Source organism: Prionailurus bengalensis, chromosome D3, assembly GCF_016509475.1.
Source record: "Prionailurus bengalensis isolate Pbe53 chromosome D3, Fcat_Pben_1.1_paternal_pri, whole genome shotgun sequence".
NCBI lineage: Eukaryota > Metazoa > Chordata > Mammalia > Carnivora > Felidae > Prionailurus > Prionailurus bengalensis.
In genome coordinates this window covers 13166239-13191412 of record NC_057356.1, presented here as the reverse complement: position 1 = coordinate 13191412, position 25174 = coordinate 13166239, and the positions used below count along the sequence as shown (strand labels likewise).

The 25174-nt window shown below is 40.7% G+C and overlaps 1 protein-coding gene across 2 annotated transcripts in view; it reads left to right on the top strand.

The window, feature by feature from the left end:
• Window positions 1-5715: 5715 nt before the first annotated feature.
• MED13L (mediator complex subunit 13L) overlaps window positions 5716-25174 on the top strand; it is a 306114-nt gene continuing 286655 nt past the window's right edge. For both annotated transcript variants that reach the window (XM_043557691.1, XM_043557690.1), the window contains exon 1: window positions 5716-5887. In XM_043557691.1, the coding sequence (XP_043413626.1) occupies window positions 5816-5887 (72 nt within the window). In that variant the 5' untranslated portion in view covers window positions 5716-5815. The remainder of the gene's footprint in view (window positions 5888-25174) is intronic.

Below are 25174 nucleotides of genomic sequence, written 5' to 3'. Positions count from 1 at the left end.
GATAGGCCCGCCACATGGAAGTGTCCAGAAAAATCTTTATGGGATTATGCAATGAATTGCCTTGTCCACACCAGGTGACAGCGACCAAAGACTGGTATCTGTCGTTGTGCCAAGCCCCTTACTGGTCTCCCTGGGTGGGACTTGATTTAGTTCTTTTTCGCTTGAGGCTGCTGACTTGGTCGCAAACGCTCAACAGGAAATGAGGGCGGCCGAGACAGAAGGAGAAGAGCTACCTTCTTAGAGTTCGGGGAAAGCAAAGTCAAACAACAATGGCACCAATGTTTTCACCATCGGGTTGGCAAAAGTTGAAAAAGGTGGGCAGAGTACACATGGTGGCAAGATGGTGAAGAAGTGGACACTTTTCCCGTATTGCTTGAGGGAGAGTGAATTGCCACAAACTTTGGGGAAAGTCTTCCGGCTGTATTTATTAACAATAAAAATACGCATTTATTAACAATAAAAAAGCAATCCTATTTTGGGGACTTTATTCCACAGAAATAAAAGTGTCAGTGCCTAAGGATATATGGATAAAGATATTTGCTCTGCCCTTATTTAGAGGAGGAAATAGCTGGAAACCACCTGAATGTTCAGGAATTGGGGAATAATTGGATAAATTATGGCACAGGTGTTCTATGAAACATTACACAACTAATAAAAGAATGAGTTAGATCTAGATATATAGGCCTACAGGTACATTTGCGATAAATTGTTAAGTGAAAAAAGCAGATTGCAAAATAATATATGTGACAATCCCATTTTCATAAAAAGTAGAAAAGCAAAAAACAAAAAACAAACCAACCCTCAGAAATATGTGTTTAAATTGTGTTATTTGGTCTGAGCATGGAGGGAGGACAATAAGAATTCACAACAATGCGGTAACTTTGGTCATCTCAGTAGGGTAGAGAGAAAAGTATTCTCTTTTTCTCAGTAAACTATCGTTTGACCTGCTCTAGCTAGCATTCTGATACTTTTGTCATTTACAATAAAATAAATCCAATAAAGCTTAGGTGCTGTTTTCCTTTGTACAAGGACAGACGAGTGACTGTAATTGTTATAATTTATTGATCATTGCCTATGGGGCCATGCACCGTGCTAAGAACTTTCTCTGTGTGATCACCCTGGGAGGTCAATGCACAAGAAGAAATGGGGGTCACGGGGGTTAAATGACCTGCTCAAGGCTGCACAGCTAGTGCACAACAGAGCAGGGATTGGAACCCAGGTGTGTTTTGCTCTGAAGTGACATTCTTAACTCCTACTGAATGCTCCCACCCTGTAGCTGGGGCAGCTTCCTGTGGCCTTTCTAATAGATGGTTCCTCCTCTGGTCATATTTTTGCTTCCATTTTCTCTCCGCCATTATGTTTGGTAACCCTGAAAGAGAACTAACGTGTCATTGTCAGAATAAGACCTGAGACTTGTGCAGAGTGGAACATCTGTTTCCTGCCTGCTTCAGGCTGCAGGCATTGTCACAAACGGGGAAACTAAGTCATGAGCATGCTGCTTCTTTTTTTTTTTTCATTGTTTTAAATGTTTTATTTATTTTTGAGACAGAGAGAGACACAGCATGAGCAGGGGAGGGGCAGAGAGAGAGAGGGAGACACAGAATCCGAAGCGGGCTCGAGGCTCTGAGCTGTCAGCACAGAGCCTGACGCAGGGCTGGAACTCACCAACCGTGAGATTGTGACCTGAGCCGAAGTCGGACACCTAACCAACTGAGCCACCCAGGCGCCCCAGATGCTTCTGATGAGCTCCCCACATACGGAACTGGGCTTAGAAGTCAGCGTGCCTGGTGCCTTGCTGCTGTCTCATTGTCAGTTGATAGGTGTTGTTTGGTTTTGTTTTGTTTTCATCTTATCTCAGGCTTACCATCAACTCTCACTGCTTTCTCTCTTGAGTAAGATCTCCACGGGATCTTTTATCAGCCATCTCAACTGTGCGGGAGAGTCAAAGAGCTTCCTTGCTAGAAACGACCTGAAGGATCACCTGGGTTGCCCTTTTCACACATGAGGAAACTGAGGCCCAGAGAGGTGGAGTGGTTGGTCTGAGATAACAGGGCTGCTCAGAGGTGCATCTGAGACTAGAACCCGGCTCCCCTGGGTTCTCATTCTGTACTCATGTTGCCTGGGCAATCACATACAGCACTTCAGGCCTTTTCTCTTCCACTCTGGGGCCTTGGCTTTGACGGCCAAGGAAATCTCAGATGAGGTTTGTTTGTTGTTTTTTTTTTTTTCCTCTCTGTTGTCTTGTATTGTTTATTTGCTTTTTAATTTACTTTTTTGGTGCCATTTGATGATTCTGTTTTCAATTTTTTTGAGTGATTGGTGTTGTTTATAACTTATTGCATTGAGTTGGTAATATACACATTCAGTTAAAAAAAAAAAGGAGAGAGAAAATATAATCAGTATAGTGAAAAGGAATTCCTTTCACCACCCCGACTTCTCTTCCCTAGAGACAACTGATGTTACTATTGTCTCATGGAACTTTCCAGGGGTATCTCAATTAATAACCTGTTTTTGAGATTATTTTATAGTAGTACACATTGTGGTAGTCACTATTTTTAACGGCTGAATGGGATTACATTCTTTTGGTAACTACTCCCCTAATGATGGACATGTAGATTGCTTCCAGTTTTTGCCCTGCAAACAGAACTATAGTTCGTGTTCTTGCACTACAGGCCGTTAAACATCCGTACAAGTATCTCAGTAGGATGAACTCCTAGAGTTTCCGGGTCAAAGGGTATGTGCATTACACATTTTGATATTCTCCAAATTGATACCAAAGCTCGGTGCTGATTTACATTCCCCGTGACAGGTGTGAGAGCTCTGCTTCCTTCCACATTTGCCTAAGCTTTTAAAATACTGTGAACACCTACTATGTTTTTCATTTCTGTTTTTCTTGTGATGAGTGTTATAATCTGCTTGGGCTGCTATAACAAATGGCCATAGACTAGGTGGCTTAAACAACAGAAATTTCTCACAGCTCTGGAGGCTGAGAAGTCCAAGACCAAGGTGTGGCAATTTGGTTCCTTGTAAGAGACCTCTTCCTCATTACGTCTTCACACGACAAAGATAGATACGGAAAGAGAGAGGGAGCAATCTCTCTCACGTCTCTTTTCAGAAGGGCACTAACCCCATCATGAGGGCTTCACCCTCATGGCCTAATTACCTGTTAAAGGCTCTGTCTTCCAAATACCATCCATGGGGGATTAGGGTTTCAACATATGAATTTTAGGGGGATACAAACATTCAGTCCATAGCAACGATGCTCATAGTCTGAGCATCTTTTTACATATTTAAAAGCCATATGTCTTTCCTATTCTCTAAACTGTGCGCGTCCATTGCTCATTTTTCTATTAGGATGCTCTGGGAGACTTTTTAAAGAGTTAAACCAATACTTGCTGAAGAATGAGACTTTGGTGACCAGGTGTGTAGGATGAAGGCCTCCTGAGATGGAAATACACCTGGATGTGATGGACCATCTCACCATTTGACTGTTCAGGCCCAAGTAACACCCTGCATGTTGATCAAGTGCTTTGGCTTTTTTTTTTCCCCCTAAACACTTTCATCAAGAGTTATCTTAATAGAAAATGCACAACATTGGCCTGAGGTCAGTGGGTCAGCAATTAGGATCTCTTTTTGACAGATTAGGAAATGAGGTTCAGAGAGTTAAACTATGTTGGTCAAGGTAACGCAACCAGGGGTGCCAAAGCCAATGGCACGCATCCGCTCACAGAGCCTTCTGGATTCAGGCTTAGGCTCTGGAGCCAGACAGACTAGGGTTTGATTGGCTCGCTAACTGGAGATCTTGGAGATGTCACTGCACTTCTGAGCCTCGGCTTATTTTAGTATAAGGATAATAACAGTGTCTTCTTTATGTGGTTGCTCTGAGGATTATATGAAATAATGTATGCACATTTGTTACAACATAGTGTCAGTGGGTTACAAGGTAGTGTCGGCCATGGTAATAATACACATTATAACATGCTGCTCGTAGCTTTCGCTTTAGCATTATTTGTGGTAGTTCCAAAGCTCAATTCACACGTCTGAGACTTGTCTTTTATTACATGTCATCTTTGCCCTGTTTTCTACTCTTCTTCTGCTTTAGTCCAGTCCACCTGAAACAGCTTGGTTCTTCCATGTTTGGGGGCTTTTAGCGAAGAAGTTGCTCCCCCCAGCTTTGCAGGGAGCAAACGCCTTGGGGGCTGGGAGAGGGCCTCCTGCTCAGACTGGCACTCCTCAGGACCATATGCTCTCAGGAAATGTTCGTTATTGAATGAACGAGTGAGGGTCTGCTCCCAACACAGCCGTAGTACAGTGCCGGGCAGTTACATTCCTGCACATGGCAGGAGGTCAGGAAACATTTACGCAATGAATGAATACACACAGTGCCTAGGAGTAAGGGCTCAAAAGGCATTTCTGTGTCCGTTGCACAGCTTCTGGTACACAGAAAGCGCTAAGTGGCAGTCGTGGATATCCCTGGGCGAGGCTTATTGAAACCCGGTGCAAGAGCTCGGCCTCACTGTGCCTGGGTGCCGGGGTTCGAATTCCGCCGCCTCCTCTTCCCAGCTGGGCGACCTCGGGCAAGCGACTTAATCTCTTTGTGCTCCAGTTTTCTCATCTGCACAACGCGGACGACGGAGGGCGACCCGCCGAGGCACTCCCCGGGAGCACTGGGACTTGCAGCAGGGCCTACAGCAGAGCCCCCAGTCACGCCAGGCGGCCGGCGCCGCCGGGGGGGGGGGGGCACACGCCAGGGGGCCCCGAGCCCTCCGCCGCGGCCGCCTCGGGCGTTCCCGGGGCCCGAGGTCGCGTCCCGTCGAGATCTGTGCCCCCCGAGGGGGTGGGGCATGGCGCCCACGCGGGGCAGCCCTCGGCAGCCTCGGGCCGGCCGGCCGCCGCCCGCCGGGGAGCCTCGCCGCCCGCACTTCTTTCTCTCCCTCTCGCTCTCCCTCCCTCTCCCGGCCGGAGGATCCAGCCGCGCTCAGCTCAGCAGCGCCGCCCGCGAGCCGCCGCCGCCGCCGCCGCCACCGCCACCGCCACTCCGGGCCCCTCCCCCGCGCGCCTCCCGCCCCCCCCCGCGCGGCCGGCGCCCGTCACGTGACGTGGCGCCAGCCAATGGCGGGCCGAGCCGCGGTCGGCGGCCGCCATTGCTGTCAGAGCGAGCGAGCCCGGGGAGGGAGGAGAAGCGAGGCTGACTGGGGAGGAGGGGGGGGGTGGGGGAGGAAGAGGAAGGAGGGGACGTCGCTCGGCTGCCGGGGTCGCCCGCTGGCTTCGTCCGCACCCCCCCCTTCGCGAGTTCGCGCTCCGCGGCGGCGGCGGCTCCGAGGCGGCGGCGGCGGCGGCTCCGGGGCTCGCCTCCCCTCACGCGCCGGCGGGGGCCGAGGGGGAGTCGGTGGCTGGAGATAAACAAGGCGGCGGCAGCGGCGGCGGCTGAGGAACAGGGAAGGCGGAGGCGGCGGCCGGCCCGCAGCGCCGGCCAGGGAGGCAGCGGCGGCCCTGAGAGGCGGGGAGGGCGCCGGGCCGCGCGGACAGCGCCCCCCGCCGCCGCCGGAGCCGCGGGAGCCGCCGCCGCCGCCGCCCGAACAGGAAGGAGCCGCGCGGCCGCCGCGGACCCCCCCGCCGGCCCGGGCCCGCCGCCCCCGGCGCGGCGTCGCCGCGGCGCCTCCCGCCCGCCCGCCGGCCCTCGCGCCCTCCCCCGGCGGCGGCGGCGGCCCGGCCGCCCCGCGCTCCCCGGCGAGGCGCCGCCGCCCGGCCCGGCCTCGCCTCGGACGCCTCGCTCCGACATGCCCCGCTCTGGCGGCCGGGCTCGCGGAGGATCATGACTGCGGCAGCGAACTGGGTGGCGAACGGGGCGAGCCTGGAGGATTGTCACTCCAACCTCTTCTCGCTGGTGAGTAGCCGGGCTGCGGGGAGGGGGGCTGAGCTGGGGGGGGGGTCCCCGACCTCCGCCGCCGACCAACTTTCTCCTCCCGCCGCCGGGACTTCGCCCCTCCCTCGTCTCTCCCCGCCGTTCGCCTCTCGCCGATTCTCCCCCTTTTGGATCGTCTCTCCCTCGCCTTGGATCCCATCCAGTGTTTATTTGGCTCTTTAAAAATCATTTGTGAGCGCGGCGCTCGGCGTGGAATTTGCATGTGGAAGTCTCAAAGCTGCGGATTCTGGGTCGCACTTCGAACGCCCACCCTCTGTTGCAATCACACCCCCCTTCCCCTCCCCTTTCCCCCCCTTTTTTTTTTTTTTTTTTTTACCTAAATGTGGAAGGCTTTGCCTTGTGCTGCCCGCGCCCGCGATAAGCAGCCTTTTCCCCTCTTGTCGGATCGGCTGCCCGCCCGCCCGCCCGCCTGCCTTTTGAATTTTTTTTTTTTTAATTCCATAATGACACCTGCAATTTTGCCCGCAAACAGTTGATTGAATGCGATTGTGTCAGTAAAGGACTCTTGCACCCGAAGCTCCCGCGATTGTAAACATCGACAGCCGCCTGCCTCTCGGGGCTTACTACGCTGGAGAGCCGTAAAGCCATTGCACCGAGCCGACGGAAGGTGGAGAAGGCTTTTTCTTCTTTCTCTCCTCCTGTGTCTTTTAAAAACTGTTTTCTCTATCCTAACAACGAATCCACACACACACACAAAAGCAACAAGCTGGGCGGTTTGATAACATCGCTTTTATCTGCCTTCGCCTCTCTCGCGCTCTCTCTCTGATAATTGACAACTTTTCCTTCGGATTTGAAATCGCCTGCCTTAATCTTGAAGCAGTTAGGGTGTCAATTGTTCTCTTGGAAGCCTGGCATCCGACGAGGACGTCTAGATTCATCGAAATTAAAAATGTATAGGGCTCCAGCAACTCTTTTCCTGGCGGTGGCGGTGACATTTGGTGGTAAATGCCATCTTTGCTTTTTATTGGGTCGTATTACCTAGCTCTGAAAACATTCACCTTGTTAAACCTGGCGTTTAGGCTAATAATTGCAGTGCGTGGTCTTTAAATATGTGCTTTGTGCATGAGTTACTGTATGTATAGCTATGTGCCCGGGAGACTACGAATTTGTTTAAATATTGAGCAAAGATTTGTAAACAGATGTAAGGCAATTATGTTTCGAGCGTAGAATATAATTGGAAAATTGGCTGAACGGTTTGTTTAATTTAGCCTTAAAAAAAAAAACACCAACTTATTTTAAGTTATGTACCCTTTTTAGGGGGCCTGCATTTGGAGAGCATGCATTTTGGAAATTGTTTTCTATAACCTCTGCAGAAGATAGAAGCATTATTTCCTGTTAATCCTTGTTTACAATTACACTGGATAAATAATTTAGTGTTCAAATTGTAATTAGTTACATTTAATTATGGGTAGCATACATGCTTTTTTTTTTTTTTTTCTTTGAGACTAGTGGGGAAATACAAATTCTTGCCAACTTTTCAAATGGAAGTGTTATTTTGCTAAATATTTCCTTATGCAGATAAAAAAATATCAAAACACATGATTTTTACCTACAAAGAGTGACATGGTATCTAATGACATAGCTTTCATTATAGTATAGATCAGGTCAGTTTTTTTCTTCCAACATTTTTATTTAGATATTTAGTCTTAAAATTCAATTATAAGTTGCAATTCTTCCTCTTTGTACTGTGATAATTTTCCCTTGATCTTTTGACATATGGGAATGGAATTCATTTTGCCTCTTTTCTCTCCCCGAGTATATCATTTAGTATCAGTCAGATTCAGAGACTTTAATAGATTAGCAAACATATTGATTAAGGGGTATTTAAAATGGTTTTTGTTTGGTGGCTGGAGACCACATTGACACTTTAACAGGTAATTAAAATAACCAAGTAGACCAATATTAGTGACGAGAGAGCCCCGAAATTACCATATATCATTCTGACTGGTAATGGCTTGTGTATATGTGGCTAATTTATATACAGCAGATATTTTAGACCAATGAAACTGTATTATATGTGTAGCCAGCCTTTAGGATATATCATACCTTTTATGTCCCTCCCCCCCCCCCCAAAAGCTTAAGTACAGATGATAATGTTAAAGAGATAAGATGCTTCAGATTCTTTTGGAGGAACAAACAATTTTATAGGAGAGGATTTTGTGTTTTATGACTGACTAAAGGTTTGTGCTTTGGCGATTTCTCTCCTGAACCTTTTAAAACCAGGAATAATTGAGTTTTGGGGAAAAAAAAATACACACACATACACACATATGCAAAATTACTCATTAGGTGGCAACTTTGAAATGCAGAACTGAAGAAATGCATGGGTTGGCCTTTTTTTTTTTTTAAGTCTATAGAATTGTCTACCTTCTCCTTTATGTGGAGGGTGCATAAGGTGCTATGTTTTTTTAAATATAGAATCAGTTAAAAAACTGCTGATAATGTAAATTTTTGCTCATTCCACATGAAGAGTTTTCCTTGAAAATTAGATACAGTAGCAACCTAGTATATTAAAAATATATTATCTAAAGTACATTGTATAGAATAGTTAAGTCCAAAGGAGATAAAATTATCTCTTGTTTAAAACAAAGCGTGTATTACAAGAACTCTTATGTGCTTAGTAATAGCATGCTTTTTTTTTCTTTTTGGTTTGCACTTTTTTTGAGCAGAGAAAAGTATTGTTTATAGAGAATTTACTTAGATACTCATGTTAATGTGGATTGAAATATAAACTAGAGATTAAAGTTCTGTACCACACTAATGATCCACCCACTTTCTATTACCTTGAAGTATTCATTATAGCTTAGCAAAAGTTGTGCAATCAACTGCCTTTAGATTTTTGTTCTTGTTTTGCTTTCTGATTTTCTACTGCATGGCATCAGATTTCCCAGATTTTCTGTCACCCACCCCCATTTCCTAACATGTGAAAAATGCCATTGTGTTTATGTGATATGGGTCATTGTGTGTGTTTCTTATTCTTAACATTGTGAGATTTGTAACTGCTGCATTAAGTGCAGGCCTTGCTGTTACCTTTGTGACTCAAAACTGTTTTCTCATGCTGTCCATCACATTTCGGGAGACCCTTGTTACATATTCACTCAGTTTTAATTCAGTTAAGTGTGTTAAATCTGCCTTTTTGGAAAGTGTAACGGTGCACCCTATGCTGTGTCAACTCACTTTTGAGGGAAGACATAATTTCCAGATACAAATATATCTTTAGTTTTGTTTCTCTATTGAGATCATATGGAGGAAAGTGATTTTGTGTTCTTTAACTAGATTTAAGTTTATACTCTATGAGTTGCAGTGATTTATTTAACTCTTAGGTTTATGTTCCACATTCACGTTTTATTTGCTTAGAATCTTCCTGACTAGGGGGTAATTAGGTGATGATATCAAATTCTCCCTCCCTGAGTTGAAACACACATATACATATCAGTACATAATTCCTGTGAAGGACCATTACTTTTGTATTTGAAGCTTTAAGGTAATCCGTTGTTGACCTGCTTTCTTTTTTCTTAAGAGATTTATTTTTTTGCAGAGAGGGAAGATAGTTCTAAGTATAGAAACTTTGGGATCTCTTGCTAGAACCAAATAGGGAGGACTGGGAGTAGAAAATGAGGAAAAGGGAATGATTTCTCTCATCTTCTCAAGTGCCAAAATATATATACACAGTGTATTTTTTCATCGCAGTTGCCAATTTTAGTATTTAAACTTAAAGCATCTTTTTTTCATGATGGTTTATTTTCTTTAATGAAAATATTTATAATTTGCTAATTTATGTTTTCTGTTCAGCATTTTGTTGTTAGTAGCACATGGTGTTAACAGTATTTATATATTTTTAATAGCAATAATTGCCACCCGGTAATAGTTGCCATATTAACCTCCAATTGCTAGTAAATATTTTTAAGTACATAATAGACAGCAATTTAAGGCATAGTGTAGCAGTTTACTGGACCGTTTTAAAGAGCCATTTGTACGTGTGATGAGTTCATAATTTTAAAGAGAAAATGTACCTAAGACTTGTATGCTACAAAGTAATGTTGCTGTGTTACTGCTTGAAGTGCTCAGTGAGAGGAAGTTAGGTTGGGACTCTTTCCTTCTTTGTGAGAATAAAGGCCTGAGGGTGCCTTTAGGACTGTAAGTGTTTATTGAGTTTATCCCAGGTGCTTATATAGCTTAGCATTTTCTTTGGAGTGTTTTGGTCATTTTTTTCCATAATTGTATTAGGTATTTATTTGAAAAAAAAAAAAAAATCTCAAGGCATTCCTTTAACTAACATTAAGTTATAGTAGTGGATTATATTAATTAGGTATGGAAAAATGGATTCATCTCTTTTGTTCACTGGCTAATTTGGCCTCGTTAATTGTGAGTTAATTGTATTCATCAAACACTTTCAGAGATCTCTACTCTTGAGATTAATAAAGAAGATACTCTGTCACCAGTTTGTACTATATGCTAGAGATTAAGAAAACCATTTGCAAAAGATAAGTACATTCTGTAGTTATGTTTGTCAGATTATTTTAAATTGAGTTGAAACTCAATGTAAATAGTAAAAAGATTGCTTATCTGTATTTTTTTTTAATGAACAGTTAATACAATTGTCTCTCCAAGTTTGATTCAGAGATAGACTATTTTTCTGAAATGACTTATTTTTGATACAAGAGAATAATAATGGTCCCTCCTTCAGTAGTAGAAGGTACTGATGTGGTCCCCGCCCCCCCCCCCCCCCCCCCCCCCCGGAAGTGGGTAGTATGTTTATTTCATAGAAGCTAGCCAGTGAGAGAGAGTACACAAAGTTGCGAAAAATTAATAGGGTTGAATGTTGGGTATTATTACTGAAATGTGCATTGCAGCTACTTATTAAAAATTGAGAAAAAGCATTTCTGCAACATTGATATCAGTGTTGTTTGTTTAAAATGTGTGCTCATCTGTTTTAAAAACTGTTGTGTGGTGGTGACCACCACAATTTCTATTTTGTTATTTTATAAACATTCCTATTTTGAGAAGTAACATTTAATGCATTGCAAAGTGAGGTAATTAGGTAGCCTGAGAATGTGCTGTGGGGTATAATTAAAAAAATTCACAAACACTCATGCACACAGGCACACACGCACATTTGTTTCATAGGACTTGCTTAGAGTTTTGGAATTAATGAATCAATATTTGTAATGTGTTCTTGGAATTTAGGACTCTTTTCCCCTCTTGAATCATTTAACTTCTTTCTGATCCTGTTCAGATAATTTCCTTTTATAGTATGTGCTTTCATTGTTTATTTGAAAGATTTGAAGGTGTTAGCTTTGTTCTGTTGGGGGAATTCACTTCATTACATAGGGGAGATGATTTTCCATTAATCTTGGTAAATATTAACATAAACGAGGAATTGTAAATTCAGACTCATTTACATGAATGTAATATGTATGCGTGCCCAATTTTTGTTTAGTATAAAGCCACTTATGTACATCAACATAGTTTTCTATCCTTTCTTTAGTTGATATAAAAAGTCTTAAAATGTTGCAGTTGGTGTTTCAGACAGTTCCCTTACTCTACTACAATGTTTTGTTCTTTACTAGTAAAACTCATTTAGTATAAATTAGATTTTTATCCCCATAAATTGGCTATCATAGTGTTCTTTGAGGAACTCCTGTTTTGCTTGCATTTATATTAGCATGCTTTAGTTATGTTTGTTGGAACAGAGTTGTTTTCCTTTTTTAAGCTAATAAAATGTCTTTCAGAGTACATTTGGATTCTAGTCTGGAAAAAAATAGGAAAGGTGACTCCTCCCCCCCCCCCCCCCCCCCTTTCTTTCTAGATGAGAATTAGGAGATCACTTGTGTCCAAGGGAAAATGTTAGGTCATTGTCATCTCTGTACTCTGGTTTATTATGTATATTTCTGAATGTTTATTTTCTAATTCTAGGTGAATTGTGGTAGAATCTTACTAAAACCATATTTTTGCTACTGTGAAATAGCACAGAGCCCTGGTTGACAGCTTTCTACATTTTGTACTTTTCCAGTACGGTGAAATTCCATTACTGTTAAAGGAGCCTCCTGAGTTGATTATATTAAAGTTTCATTTATGTCTTTATTTTGTGTAGTTCTGATTTGTAACTTTGACTTAAAAAATGGAAAGGGGAAGATAAAAAGAATTAGGTAAACTTGCAGGTAAATATTCTTTTCTCATTTATCATTAGATCTCTTTAATAATTAAATTGTAATTTGTTCTGAGTCATTGCATTAATTGGATATATTTAAGACATTTGATATTTAGATTTGAGGAAATATGTAAAATACGCAATATGTATACAATACAGAATTGTGAATAGAATTTTTAAATATTGAGTGGAAATTTAAAAGGTTGATCATCTAAGAGGTATTAAATTACATGAAAACTGTTACAGTTTTTTCCCCTAAAGACAAGTTCCCCCAGTTGACAAGTTTCTGAGGAAGTATTTTTGTGTAAGACACATGGAGCTTCCTCATAGAGTCCTACATTATTTCATTAAATAGGAAAGATGATTAAATCCATCTGGGTTTAATTTGAGAGCTAATAAGTAAAGTATTCAAAAGAGTATAATTGGTGTGAAAAAACATTTTGTGTTGGCAATTCTCATGATTGAATTTTAATGTCCTAAAGAGAAGTAAGGAAAAACATGTGTATATCTAACTCAGGAATCAGCTCCTAGTTGTTTGTTTGTTTGTTTGTTTTTGTGAGTCTATACACGCCTGGCACAGTCCTACTCATCTTTTAAGTAGGTCAAATGTCACCTCCTCTGTGAAGCTTTCCCTGACTCTCACTGGCCGAACTAGTTCCTCTTGCTCCTTATATGAACCTTCTTCTATGCATCTCTGATACGCACCTGAGGTTTTGTAGGGCAGTGACCCTGTCTAAGTCATGCTGGCATTCTCTTTATAGTTGGGCGCTCTTTATGCGTTAAATGAATGAATTAATGGACATTACTCTCTTTTATTCCTAAGAGAGTTCTCATTGCTCATTTAGGTCCTGATCCTAAGTATGTTATTTTTTCTTTGAACTTAGATTTTTAGCTCTGTATTCTGAATATGTGTTATCTAGGCTGTATGTACTGTGGCTTGGTAATATTTTAGATGAGTTCTAATGGTTTTTGAAGAGAATTCCACATCTGATCGAGAGATGTGCGCTTTTCATACCTCGGAGGAATAGGAAGTCAGTATTTAGTTTTCTGGAGTGTGGTAGGCAACCTGTCAATTTTGGAACCTGTTAGAGATTTTGTTTGGGGCTTGATCAGAATTTCTTCATTTTTGTTCTTTAAGCTCTAAAGGAGGGCTTTTGCTCAACCTTCATTTTAGGATTCCCTTTGATGAGTCCAGTAAAATGGACAGTGGATGGTATCGGGGAAAGTTGAGTGGTATTCACATTTTTTATTGGTGACTAATTAGTCTGATCAGGTTGGTCGCATGATGGTTATGTGCCTCAGTGTCTCAGTCTATAAACTTGATGGAAATATGGTGGGCAAGAAGTATGAAAAATCATTTTGGGTACCTTTTAAGGAAAGAGTAGATAATGTCCTTTAATAGGAAGAGACTTATAACAAATAACAAGTCAGAGAGTAGCCCTAGGCAGTTCACTAGGAAATTGGAATGGCAAAATTAGTTGTTTTAAGTATGGCAGTTATGTTGTATTTGTCCTTGTTTTGGGGGAGCAGAAGATTAAATTGTTCTTGTGTCTTTCCTCATAAATAAGCCACTATTGAGAATAAAAACTTGAAATTTGTCTTTGAATGTTCCAAGTTTTCACATGTATATATGATTCACAGTTGTGTCGTGTGTCTTTAATATGCTGAATGATTTTGCTGTACCAACCCTAAGCTGTGACTGGCTAAGCCTAGAAATTGAACTGTGGCTCTTACTTGGTAGTTTAAGCTATTAATTCCTTGGCAGCTCCAGAGTGCTCTTTGAACTTTAAATAGCAGTTCTATTAACATTTTGAGATTTGTCTCAGGGAATGTCAGAAATAGTACTCAATAAATATCTTTTTCTTCTTAAAGACTAAATCATGTTTTAGTCTGACAAACATGTCACAACCCTTACTATGTTTTGAACAAAGTATATATTTTCAACTACTGGCTAATTTCTATTTTCCATTTAATAATGCAGCAACATCTAAAAATATTGTTTAGACCTTGTTGAAGGAGTGAATTCCCCTACCCCCAACTGTAGTTTTTGTATTAGTAAGTTGAATATGAATAAGTGTCCAAAGTTTTTGTCCAGAGGTGTAAAATTTTACATATGAGGTGTTCTTCAGCATTCTAAAATATTAGCAAAAGTTAATTTCTGAGTTTTTCCCCCCATGTAAAAACTTAATCTTCTGTTGCTGCAAATGATTGTTAGCTTATTTATGTTGTAGTGTACTTGATTACTTGTGTTATTTATGGCAGCATTTTTATGGGAATGAACTTATATTTATTGTTCCTATTTAGAATGTCAGGAGTACGCTTCCTCTGATTGTGCAGTGCTGACAGTCAGAGCAGGCACTCCCTAAAAAGCCCTTCTTGGCCCCAGGCAGAGGGGGAGTGAGGACCGCCCAGCAGCTAGACCCTTTTCTAGGCCTTGGAGAGAGGATTGCTATCGGATAGAGGCTTGAGGAGGGTGTTGAGAGGTGCAGATGGCCCCACCTGACCCATGGGAAGAATTTTCCCTTCCTGTAGGGATCTGTTGCTGCTTCCTCTTTGATATACTTTCATTTAAACTTTGAGAATAAAGTTCCACAGGTCCTGTGATGTCATCAGGAAAAGATTTTGTATTTCTTTGTCCTTTAGCTTCTTTCCTTGCCTTTTCTCCTTCACTCACCACTAGAGTTTGGTAAATGAGGACTTCGGAGCCCTAATGAAATGAAAAAGAGAATGGGAGTTGATTGGATGGGCTAGCCAATAAACTAGAATTTAGAAATGTTAATTTCTCCTATGTTATGTCTCAGAAATTTGGGACTTACAGAATTCATTTTTTGATGATGTATATACATCAGTAATGATTGAAATCTGGCTTGGGCTTGCAAAAGGGCTAATGCTCTGATATGTGGGGAAGAAGACCTACATGTACTGTTTAATTTCTAAGATGCTGTGTGGTGAGTGCAGAGGAAGAACACCGTTGACCTTGTACCAGAAAAACTTAGAAGGGGAGTTTTAAACTGGATCTTGACAGTATTGCTAGAGAGGAACGGAAAGGACGTTCTTTGGAAGTTCAGGCGACAACTCTGAGTCTGTCCTCGAGAATATGTGCTGAAGTGGCATGTAGAGAGTACTTCTAATTCATGGTCTTGGTTCTTGGTTTCCTTTTAAAAAATTACAAAACTTACTGAAATCTAATTTTTGTTAGGTGGAAAATTTGAAGTGTGGGCAGGCCAATTTGAATTAAGAAATGGTGATGTTAAAATAATCAGTTTTCTAAAATCAGTTCTGAACTTTAAAAAAAACAGTGCTATATTACGCAAAATGGTAATGACTAAAGTGACAAATATTTCAGAAACTGGACAGACGTGAATCTGAAGTGAGCAGATGGGATATGAAACTAAAAGCGGGAGATAATCCAAGACGGTATAGAAACTTAGGAGAAATGAATTGAGGAGAAACAAGTGTCTTAAACGGTATTGCATTTAATAACGTGTTTAAAAGCCTTTCTAGGATTGCTCTCTTACATCGACAAACTAGAATTGTTGAACTGTGTAACCCATCCCTGTTTAAATTTAAAACAAATTAGATTTTGGCCCAGGATTACTTCTGATGAAGCCTAGTCATGTAAGTCATGAATGTATGTATTATATGTACTTTAAAGTAGACTATAATTTGCTTTCTGTGCAGTAAAAATTAAGAGAATAGTTGTGATTTTCAGAGACAATTGTGGTAGACCTTGAAGGGAAGAGGTAAGGAGTGAAAGATGAGGAAGTTTGCTGTTGGGATGGCTTGGTACTCAATTGAAATTGTTACATTTGACTGTTGAGGATAGAATCTGGATTCTAGTGGGTTGTGGAATGAATGGATGGTACACTTTTCAGCCAAAGAAGCTTCATCGTGAAATAAGCAGGGATGTGGGAGTGGGGAGGGTAAGAGATTGAAAGGTGGATTAAAAAAATTTTTTTAATGTTTATTTTTGAGGGGGGTGGGCAGAGAGAGAGGGAGACACAGGATCAGAGGCAGGCTCCAGGCTCTGAGCCGTCAGCACAGAGCCTGATGCGGGGCTCGAACTCATGAACAGCAAGATCGTGACCTGAGCTAAAGTCCGATGCTTAACGGACTGAGCCACTGAGGTGCCCTGTTGAAGGAAATGTTTTAGAATGTGAGAGCCTCATATGTTTGTGGACTTGGAAGCAACAATAGTAGAGAGGCCGAAAGAAAGGTGGAAGGTAAAAGAACAGTTGTTAATTGATGAAAGGAGTCTGGCTGGAGATGGTTATCGAGAACCCCAGCGATGGGTAGGGTTAGTGCTGGAAAAGAGTAAAACATCTCAAATAAAAGATGCAGATACAAGAAATGAATATGTGTGAAGGAAGTGGGGACAATCTCAGTTGTAGCTTGAGTGCCTTTTTAAAAATTTTTAAATTTTTTTAATGTTTATTCATTTTTGAGAGACAGAGTGTGAGTGGGGAAGGGGCAGAGAGAGGGAGACACAGAATCTGAAACAGGCTCCAGGCTCTGAGCTGTCAGCACAGAGCCCAAAGCAGGGCTCAAACTCAGGAACTGCGAGATCCTGACCTGAGCCGAAGTTGGATGCTCAACCGACTGAGCCACCCAGGCGCCCCGAGTGCTTTTTATATTCAAAGATTAAATATATTCAGTTTGAGCCTGAATAAGTTAAAATAAGGTTTTAGCTAAACATTTTGCATGTTACTTGATGTGCTTGTTGCAGTCAGCCATCTTTATTTTTAAATTTTCATTTACTGGTCATTTTTAGGTAGGTCAGATGTTATTTTCTTAAGTTGTGTACTTCAAAATTATAAAACTGATTCTGAGCTAGCCATACCAGAACCCACACACATCTGCCCAAATGAGAGGTGCTCTTCAAAGTAAGCCTCCTTGAAATGGATCAAATACTGGTGCTGTTGTCCAGTATTTTTTTGGTCCTTTTCCTTTGCAGTTGCTTTTAGAGTTTAGTCAGCCACTCTAGAAAATCTTATTTTAAAGGATGCTTCTTTGGTCAGTGTCTTCTTTCTGTGTAATTTACTGTGTTCTGCTTTTCGCTCTAAATTGTTGCCCAAGTCAGCAGCTTAGTACTTATGGTGGGGTTCATGGATGATGAACAGAAACCCTAGGAAGAACTCTACTTTTGGATATATTGGCATACATATGTTGTAGATGTGTGCTGAGAATTTCTTCCTTGCTTGTGTACATTTGCCTCCCAGGTTCTAAGTCTAGTGTTTCAGTGTTTTTGGTTTTTTTTTCCAGACAGTTTCAATGAAGATGGCTTTAGTGGTACATTGATTGGTAAGACTAGATACTGGGACAAATTAAGTGGAGGTGGGATTTTTGCTTTTTGGGGATCAAGGCAAATTATCCTGAAGGGGGAGTAGAGTTGAGTAGAATTGCCCTCTGTCTGTCTGGCGAATGTCAGATGTCTTCCTGAGGTCCATTTTTAGTGAAACTGAAGTGATCATGAAGAGAGGCCTGCAATGAGTAAAAGTATCCTGTTGAGGTAATCTTTTAAGATTTTCACAGAAAGTTTGGTCTCTGAGACCAAAGTTTTTACCTTTGCCTTTTCCTGTTGCTTTACGCATCTGAGACTACCTAGTAAGCCATTGTATATTCCAGAAATGCTCTTTCGGCAGTCCTTCCACTGGTGAAGATTAGGACATGGCACTCGTGTGTATTTAGGATTTCACTTTATTGTGGTCTGCCGTAGTATTCAGTGGAGGGGAGGTGGCGAGGATATTTTAACTATAACTGTCATGCCTGTGTTAGCTTCTTAGATTAAAAGTTACAGTGGCAAGTGTGTTTTCTATTTTTGGTTTCAGGAATGTAATGAAAATTTTCTCAGCTTTGTTTTTATGGTTTTCAGATAACATGGATGAGTTTATTATTCTCTTTTAAGTTCTTTTCACATCAACAAAAAGGAATTAATCCTGTCAAAATAGGGTGTTATAATCCCAGAGTTACAGATATTTTGGGAAAATTTACTTCCATGATAATTATTCTCAACAACAACAGGCACTTTTTAATTTTACAAATTTGTAAAAGACCTTAGCAGTTTAACATTTAGAAGTTACACCAGAGCATAAATCCACATCTCAGCTGCTGAAGGCCATAAATATTTATCTTTTGAAATGTAAGTTTTTAACTAAACTTTAGTTGCTAAAAACTTTTTTCAAAGTATATTGGTTTATATACAAAGTGTAATCATCTGCTTGGATTGAATCAACTGTCTTGATCCCAAATAGATTAAACTCATTAGTTGTCTATAAAGTACTTGAGAGAGATATGTACGAAAATGATATTTTGTTGCTGTTTGGTGATACCATGGTGAAACTGAGCTTTGTAACCCAGACAGATGGTGCTATTCTTGAATCTGTCTGCAAGATCCTGTAACATTCAATTAAACAGTGGAATGGTTCTCATGAGAACTCATACTTTGATATGTGTAAGCTAATAAACTGACTTCTTTAGTAAATTTTATGAATTTGATTTGAAAAAAATATTGTTTTTAGGAAAGTTTTCTAATGAATCTGTTAGGATAAATAGCTTATTTTGGTAGTTTATTTGGTAATCTCAAGAAATATTCTAGGTGGAAAATGAACGAAACTCACAAAGGTAGACACTACCTTCTAAAGGAGCTTTGATTTTTGTTGCCAGGCTTTCTCATACGGTAGGTGTGATGCACTTTTTAACCCAAAAAGCTGAATTTAACCCTTTCCAGAAGAAAACTGTGAGAAATTTGGTAATAAATGTTAACACTTATTTTAGAAAATTACTATTGATTTAGATTCCTTGTGATCCACCTTACATTTTAATATTGGAATTGAAAATAGAAATGTGTTAAACTACTCAACCCAGTTTTAATAAATTATAGGGATAGACCTTTAACTATTTGGGGCACCTGGGTGGCTCAGTTGGTTAAGCATCCGACTTCGGCTCAGGTCATTGATCTTGTGGTTCCTGAGTTAGAGCCCCACGTCAGGCTCTGTGCTGACAGCTCAGAGCCTGGATCCTGCTTCGGCTTCTGTGTCTCCTCTCTCTGCCCATCCCCTGCTCGCGCTCTATCTCTCTCAAAAATAAATAAATATTAAAAAAATTTTAAAAAGAGCAGTGATTAAAAAAGAAAAGACCTTTATTTTGTAAAAGTTTGAGCTCAGTACTAATACTATATGGTTAAGATGAATAAGTTTGTCAATTACATTAATAATAAGTCATACAACATTTCTGGGCTTTCTTGTAAATTATTCTTTCATTAAATATACTTATTTTTTATCTAATGCCTAGTCTTTTATAGATGGGTGACAGGACTGAAAGGTGATATTTGATGTCAGATTGGATGACGTCAAGAAGCTGGAAGGTTATTCTGTATGCACCTAGGGAACACCTGAAGGATTTTAAGGGGATTCATGACATGATCAGATTTATGTTTCAGATAGAAAACTCATGTGGACTCTTGGAGTGTAGATTGTAATAGGGAGAAATCAAAGGCAGAGGGAATGCTCTTAGAGTAGGCTAGATATGAGAAATCACACAGGGCTAGTAGGAATGGAGAGAAAGAAATGGAATCAAGTAATATTTTGGAGGTACAATTGATAGTACTTGGTGACCAATTACATATGTCCTGGGAGAGGAACCAAATGGCAAACAGATGTGTTCTTGGTTTTATGGCATTTGCATTCTTGTATATGTAAAAGAAAGAGGCAGAGTTGGCAGCATCCATGTTCTAGTTGTTAGCAGAAGACTTATGCTTTGATCATGGATGTGTATATGAAAGTATTCACTGAGCCTGGGTTCTTGCTTGTTAACTCCTACAGAACTCAAAAGTTTTATAATTAATTATGGACAGAGCTCAGGGCAAAAAAAGGCCAGGGTTGTGAAAAGAGGGTAAAAACAAACATTATTTATAAGCTGTTTCCAGAAAAGATTTGAGGCAGCGAGAATAAGATTTCTTTCTTTTTTTTTTTTTTTTAATTTTTTTTTAACGTTTATTTATTTTTGAGACAGAGAGAGACAGAGCATGAACGGGGGAGGGGCAGAGAGAGAGGGAGACACAGAATCGGAAACAGGCTCCAGGCTCTGAGCCATCAGCCCAGAGCCCGACGCGGGGCTCAAACTCACGGACCGCGAGATCGTGACCTGAGCTGAAGTCGGACGCTTAACCGACTGAGCCACCCAGGCGCCCCTATAAGATTTCTTTCTTAAATTGAGAATGAGATTTATAAGAGAAAGGAGAGGTGGAGGAAAAAAGTAGGGAAGAAGGGAGAAGTCAAGGCTGATGGGTGGTTGGTAAAGGGCCTTTGGAGAGGTATAGGTGGTGATGGTGGTGGTTGGAAGTGGAGTTAATGTTTTGGTAGAGGAAGAGCTCATGAAATTTTGATGATCGGAATGGACATGGAGAAACCCTGATGGGAAGAAGGAAAATAGAGGTGCAGGCACCCTAACAGCAATTGGCTATTACATAGCGTTTGTTACATAGAGCCTCTGTTTTTTTTTTTTTTTTTTAATTTTTTTTTCAACGTTTATTTATTTTTGGGACAGAAAGAGACACAGCATGAATGGGGGAGGGGCAGAGAGAGAGGGAGACACAGAATCGGAAACAGGCTCCAGGCTCTGAGCCATCAGCCCAGAGCCCGATGCGGGGCTCGAACTCACGGACCGTGAGATCGTGACCTGGCTGAAGTCGGACGCTTAACCGACTGCACCACCCAGGCGCCCCAGGAGCCTCTGTTTTTGATAGTGGTAAACTCAGGAAGCAGATTACATATTTTCTCTGCAAATCTGTTTGAGATGTTTTCATTGAGGTTTTTTTTTTTTTTTTTACATTTATTTACTATTTGAGAGAGAGAGGAGAAAAAAACAAAACAGTGTGAGTAGGGGAGGGGCAGAGAGAGAGAGAGAGGGAGACTCCAGGCTCTGCACTATCAGCTTGGAGCCCAACGCGGGGCTCGAACCCACAAACTGTGAGATCACGACCTGAGCTGAAGTTGGACGCTTAACCGACTGAGCCACCCAGGCGCCCCTTGAGTTTTTTATTTAAAGGTTTTGTTTATATTTCATATTGGTGATATTTTCGGTAGGTGGAGGAAATGGACTTTTAACCCTGTTTTTTTTTCTTGGCTTTGTGGAAATTGCCAACTTGTAGGAGTTGGGAAAGTGGAAAGAATAGAGAGGATATTTTTGTAAAGACTCAAAACTGTGTATCTTTGGTGCCTCTTCTTCATTTTTACTTTGAATTCCTTTAGAGTTTTACTCCTACCATTCTATTCTTTGTTCCTTCAGCACTTAGCTTTCGGAGTGTACAGTATTTTTGTAGGTATTGAGAGTATGATTGTAATGCCATGGCCTATTTTTACCTCATATGGGGAACATTTCCCTTCCTCCATCTCTCTGCCAGTCCCTCTGTACCCCTTTCCCTCTTCAGCCCCGTTCCTGGGCTCCCTGGGCTCCCTGGGCTCCCCGGGCTCCGGAGCCTTCCCACTGCCCAAGGTCCTGCTGCACTTGTACCTGGCAGTGCTAGTGCTCGGGGAGAGCGCTAACACGTATGCCGGCACTTGAGAGCTCTGTGATGTAATCTCCTTGGTGTGGCGGGATCCTCTCCCGTTGTTTTGAGCGCACTTACTGGCGCAGCGTGTGCTCTCCATTGTCAGTTGGTTGTCATTCATTCAGCCTTCCCATGTGGGTAGATTTTTCACTTGGCTACCCTGAAGGAGGAGAGGTGGCTTTCTTGCAGTTGTCATCTTTCTTTAATTTCTCTCCGAGTGAGGTAGTACCAGTGAAATACTTCCACGAAATGAAATTTCCAAGAAATTAAAACTATAAAAAATGAAAGCCAGTCCATTAGATCAGATTTACCCCAGCTCTTCCATTCTTGTTAATGTTCCCTTTTTGTGTACATAGAGGTAATCACAGTATAAATATGGTTTTTCATTCAGCTGAACGCACTCACACATTTTCCGTGTGGTTACAGTTTTTGTAATTATTTTATACTTTTAAGGGAAAAGTCTTAATTTATTTTATAAATTTAATTAAAAATTGTGTAGTTTCAAATTCAGACAGTACTATAAAACAGTAAAACAAAAAGGTTCCCCCACCCCCATGGGGAGGTGACTACTGGTAGTTTAATTTTTATCGTTACAGACTTTTTTCTTTTGCATATGTTTGTGTGCCTGTATACGTATGCAATTTCAAACTGTTTTTATTACATACGGAGTAGATAAAAGTAGCATGTACAAATCACATATAAGGTAGAGAGAATCGTGGTACAGTGAACACCCACATACCTACTACCCAGAGTTAGAAAAAGAACACTTTATTGCCTGCGAAGTCCTGTGGTGTCTTTTCCTTCCCATTTTTTCTTCTTCCTTCAGAGGTAGCTGTTATCCTGAATTGTATGTGTATCTTTCTGTAGTTTTAAAAAAGTTTTAATTATGTATGCTTAGGATGTGTGTGTGTGTGTGTATGTATGCACGTACATATATGTAGTTTTGTACGCTTTTGAGCTTTTTATAAATGAAATATACTGTATTCTTCTGTAACTTGCTTTTTTAGCTTAATATCATGTTCCATCAGTTCTAATTCACTCTTATACCTGTTTATGCATTCTGTTTATGAAGGGCATATTTGTAGTTTAAAAAGTCAGGGGGGATAATCCTCCAGCTTTTCCTGTAACATGCCTTTTCTGCTTAACATTGAAGATATTTTAAAGTCAGCAAATTTAAGATTTTTCCTCATTTTTTTCTGTGTTTTTAAAACAGTTGGTATTCTGCATCATAGGATGGATGAACTGTTGTTTAAGCAAAAGCTGTGAGAAACATTGGTTCAATTTTTTCTTCTGTAATAGTATAGTTATGCATTAAGTTTTGATAGTTACAACTACATTTAAAAAAAAGATGTTAGTTTACATTCCTGTGGGCAGTACATAAATGTGCATTTCTTCTATCCTTGCCTATAGTGAAATTTATCAGTTAAAGTTTTTCCACTCTAAGAAATATCTCAGTATTTTGATTTTTCAGTTTGTTCATTTCTAATGAGGTTATGAGCATCTTTTCATACATACGAGTATATGTATTCTGTGACTTTTCTTATTTTTTAAAAGCATTTAATCTCTAAAAAGCCTTTTTTGTTTTCCTATTTAAAAATTTCAGTCATTCACTAATAGGACTCGGTATTTCAAGTCAGATCTTTACATGTTATATACATTGTTAGAGCTTGTGCTGTTTCTAAAAGTGCTTGTGAGATGCCTGACACTGTAACTGCTTGCTAGCTACATGCATTTTCTCCTTAAGGTTCTGATGAGGTAGTACTGTTCCCATTTGTCAGGTAAAAAAACCGAGGCACGAATTTTAACTAATTTAACCAATGTCACACAACCAGCAAGCGATGGAGCTGTAACTGATTTCAGAGCCTGGATGCGCTTAGCCAGTGCATTGTATTGTGTGCTCTTCTTTCTTCTGTCTAAATCCTTGTAGGGCTTCTGTGAAGCTCTTCCTAGCCATTCCAGGCACTATTGGTCTCTTTCTTTTCTGAGCCTTTTAAAAATTAACAGTGCGGACCATATAATATAGAGCGAGCATGAAGGTAGAAATCACTGGAGCATGCAGATTTGCCTGAGATTAATGGAGTGATGATATAGTTTACATTTTTTTTTAAAGTTTCATCGGAGATTAATGGAGTAATAATGCAGCTTAAAATTTCTTCCCACAGATAGGGAGAGTTCTTTTCTCTTAGACTGCTTTATTCCAAATTGAGGAATCATTTGGAAAATGAGGAAGTAGAGTAGCTTATTGTTTTGATCAATTTGGGGGGCAAGGTGAAAACCTAGGTAACTGCGTAGTCTCAAGAAAACTTCCATCATCTCATTAGTCTTTTAGTTTTTAAAAAATAAAAAGCTAATTTACTCAAATGCTTACATCAAAAATGACTTACTGTAGTACCGTGATCATATATTTATTAAAAAAATAGACAAATAGCTTAACCAAGGTAAAAATTAATTTCTTTTTTATATACGAGCGGCCTGGAGGCAGGCACTTAAGAACTGGCTTTGCTTGCTTCTCAGTCATCAAGTGTCTCAGGCTTGCTCTTACTACTCCATTGTCCTTAGTCTATTACAAGTAGCATATTGTCCAAGATAGTTGTTCAAACTCTAGTCATCATGGTGGCATTCTAGTTTGGAAGGAGTAGGAAATGTCCCTCGTTTTTAAGGAAACTTCCACCAAGTTTCTTATGATACCTCTGGCCATACTTCACCTCAGGAAAGTTTTAAGTAAGCGTGTTGTTTGCCTCAGTAATACAGATTGTATTTTACTATGGAGGAAGGAGCCCTTCATGTTTGGCCAGCCCTAACAACGCTATACAGAGAAAACGATAGAAATTTCTGTTTCTAGCCTGTTACTGCACTTGGGCAAGAAATCATCCTGATGTCACTAATGAACTTCATTAAATAGTTCAGTTCCCAGAAATTTCACAAGAGTTCTCCTTTAGTTAAGGTTAATAAATATAAATCATTAACCATTCTGATGTAGTTAGACATGACAATAATTTTTTCAAAAACATTGCATACTTTCTAAAAGAGATTCATAGTTACATTGGGAGATGTGCAAGATGGTGTTTTGGCTTTATTAAAAATAGGTTTTTTTCCTTTCAGAGATTTTTTTCATGAATTCTTCCATTAATACATAAATATTTGATCTTTGCATACAATACAGTGAACCCATTTTAAGCAAGTAAGTATAGTTTCATGAGTTTTGACAAATGTATACCTATGTGAAACCACCACTGAAATCACAATAGAAAGCATCTGTGATGCTTTCCCTCCATCTCTAGATAGCCACTGATGTATTACTATAGATTCATTTTGTCTTTTCTAGATTTTGTTTTAAAGTGTACCTATTTTTTTTTTTTTAATTTTTTTTTCAACGTTTATTTATTTCTGGGACAGAGAGACAGAGCATGAACGGGAGAGGGGCAGAGAGAGAGGGAGACACAGAATCGGAAACAGGCTCCAGGCTCCGAGCCATCAGCCCAGAGCCCGACGCGGGGCTCGAACTCACGGACCGCGAGATCGTGACCTGGCTGAAGTCGGACGCCCAACC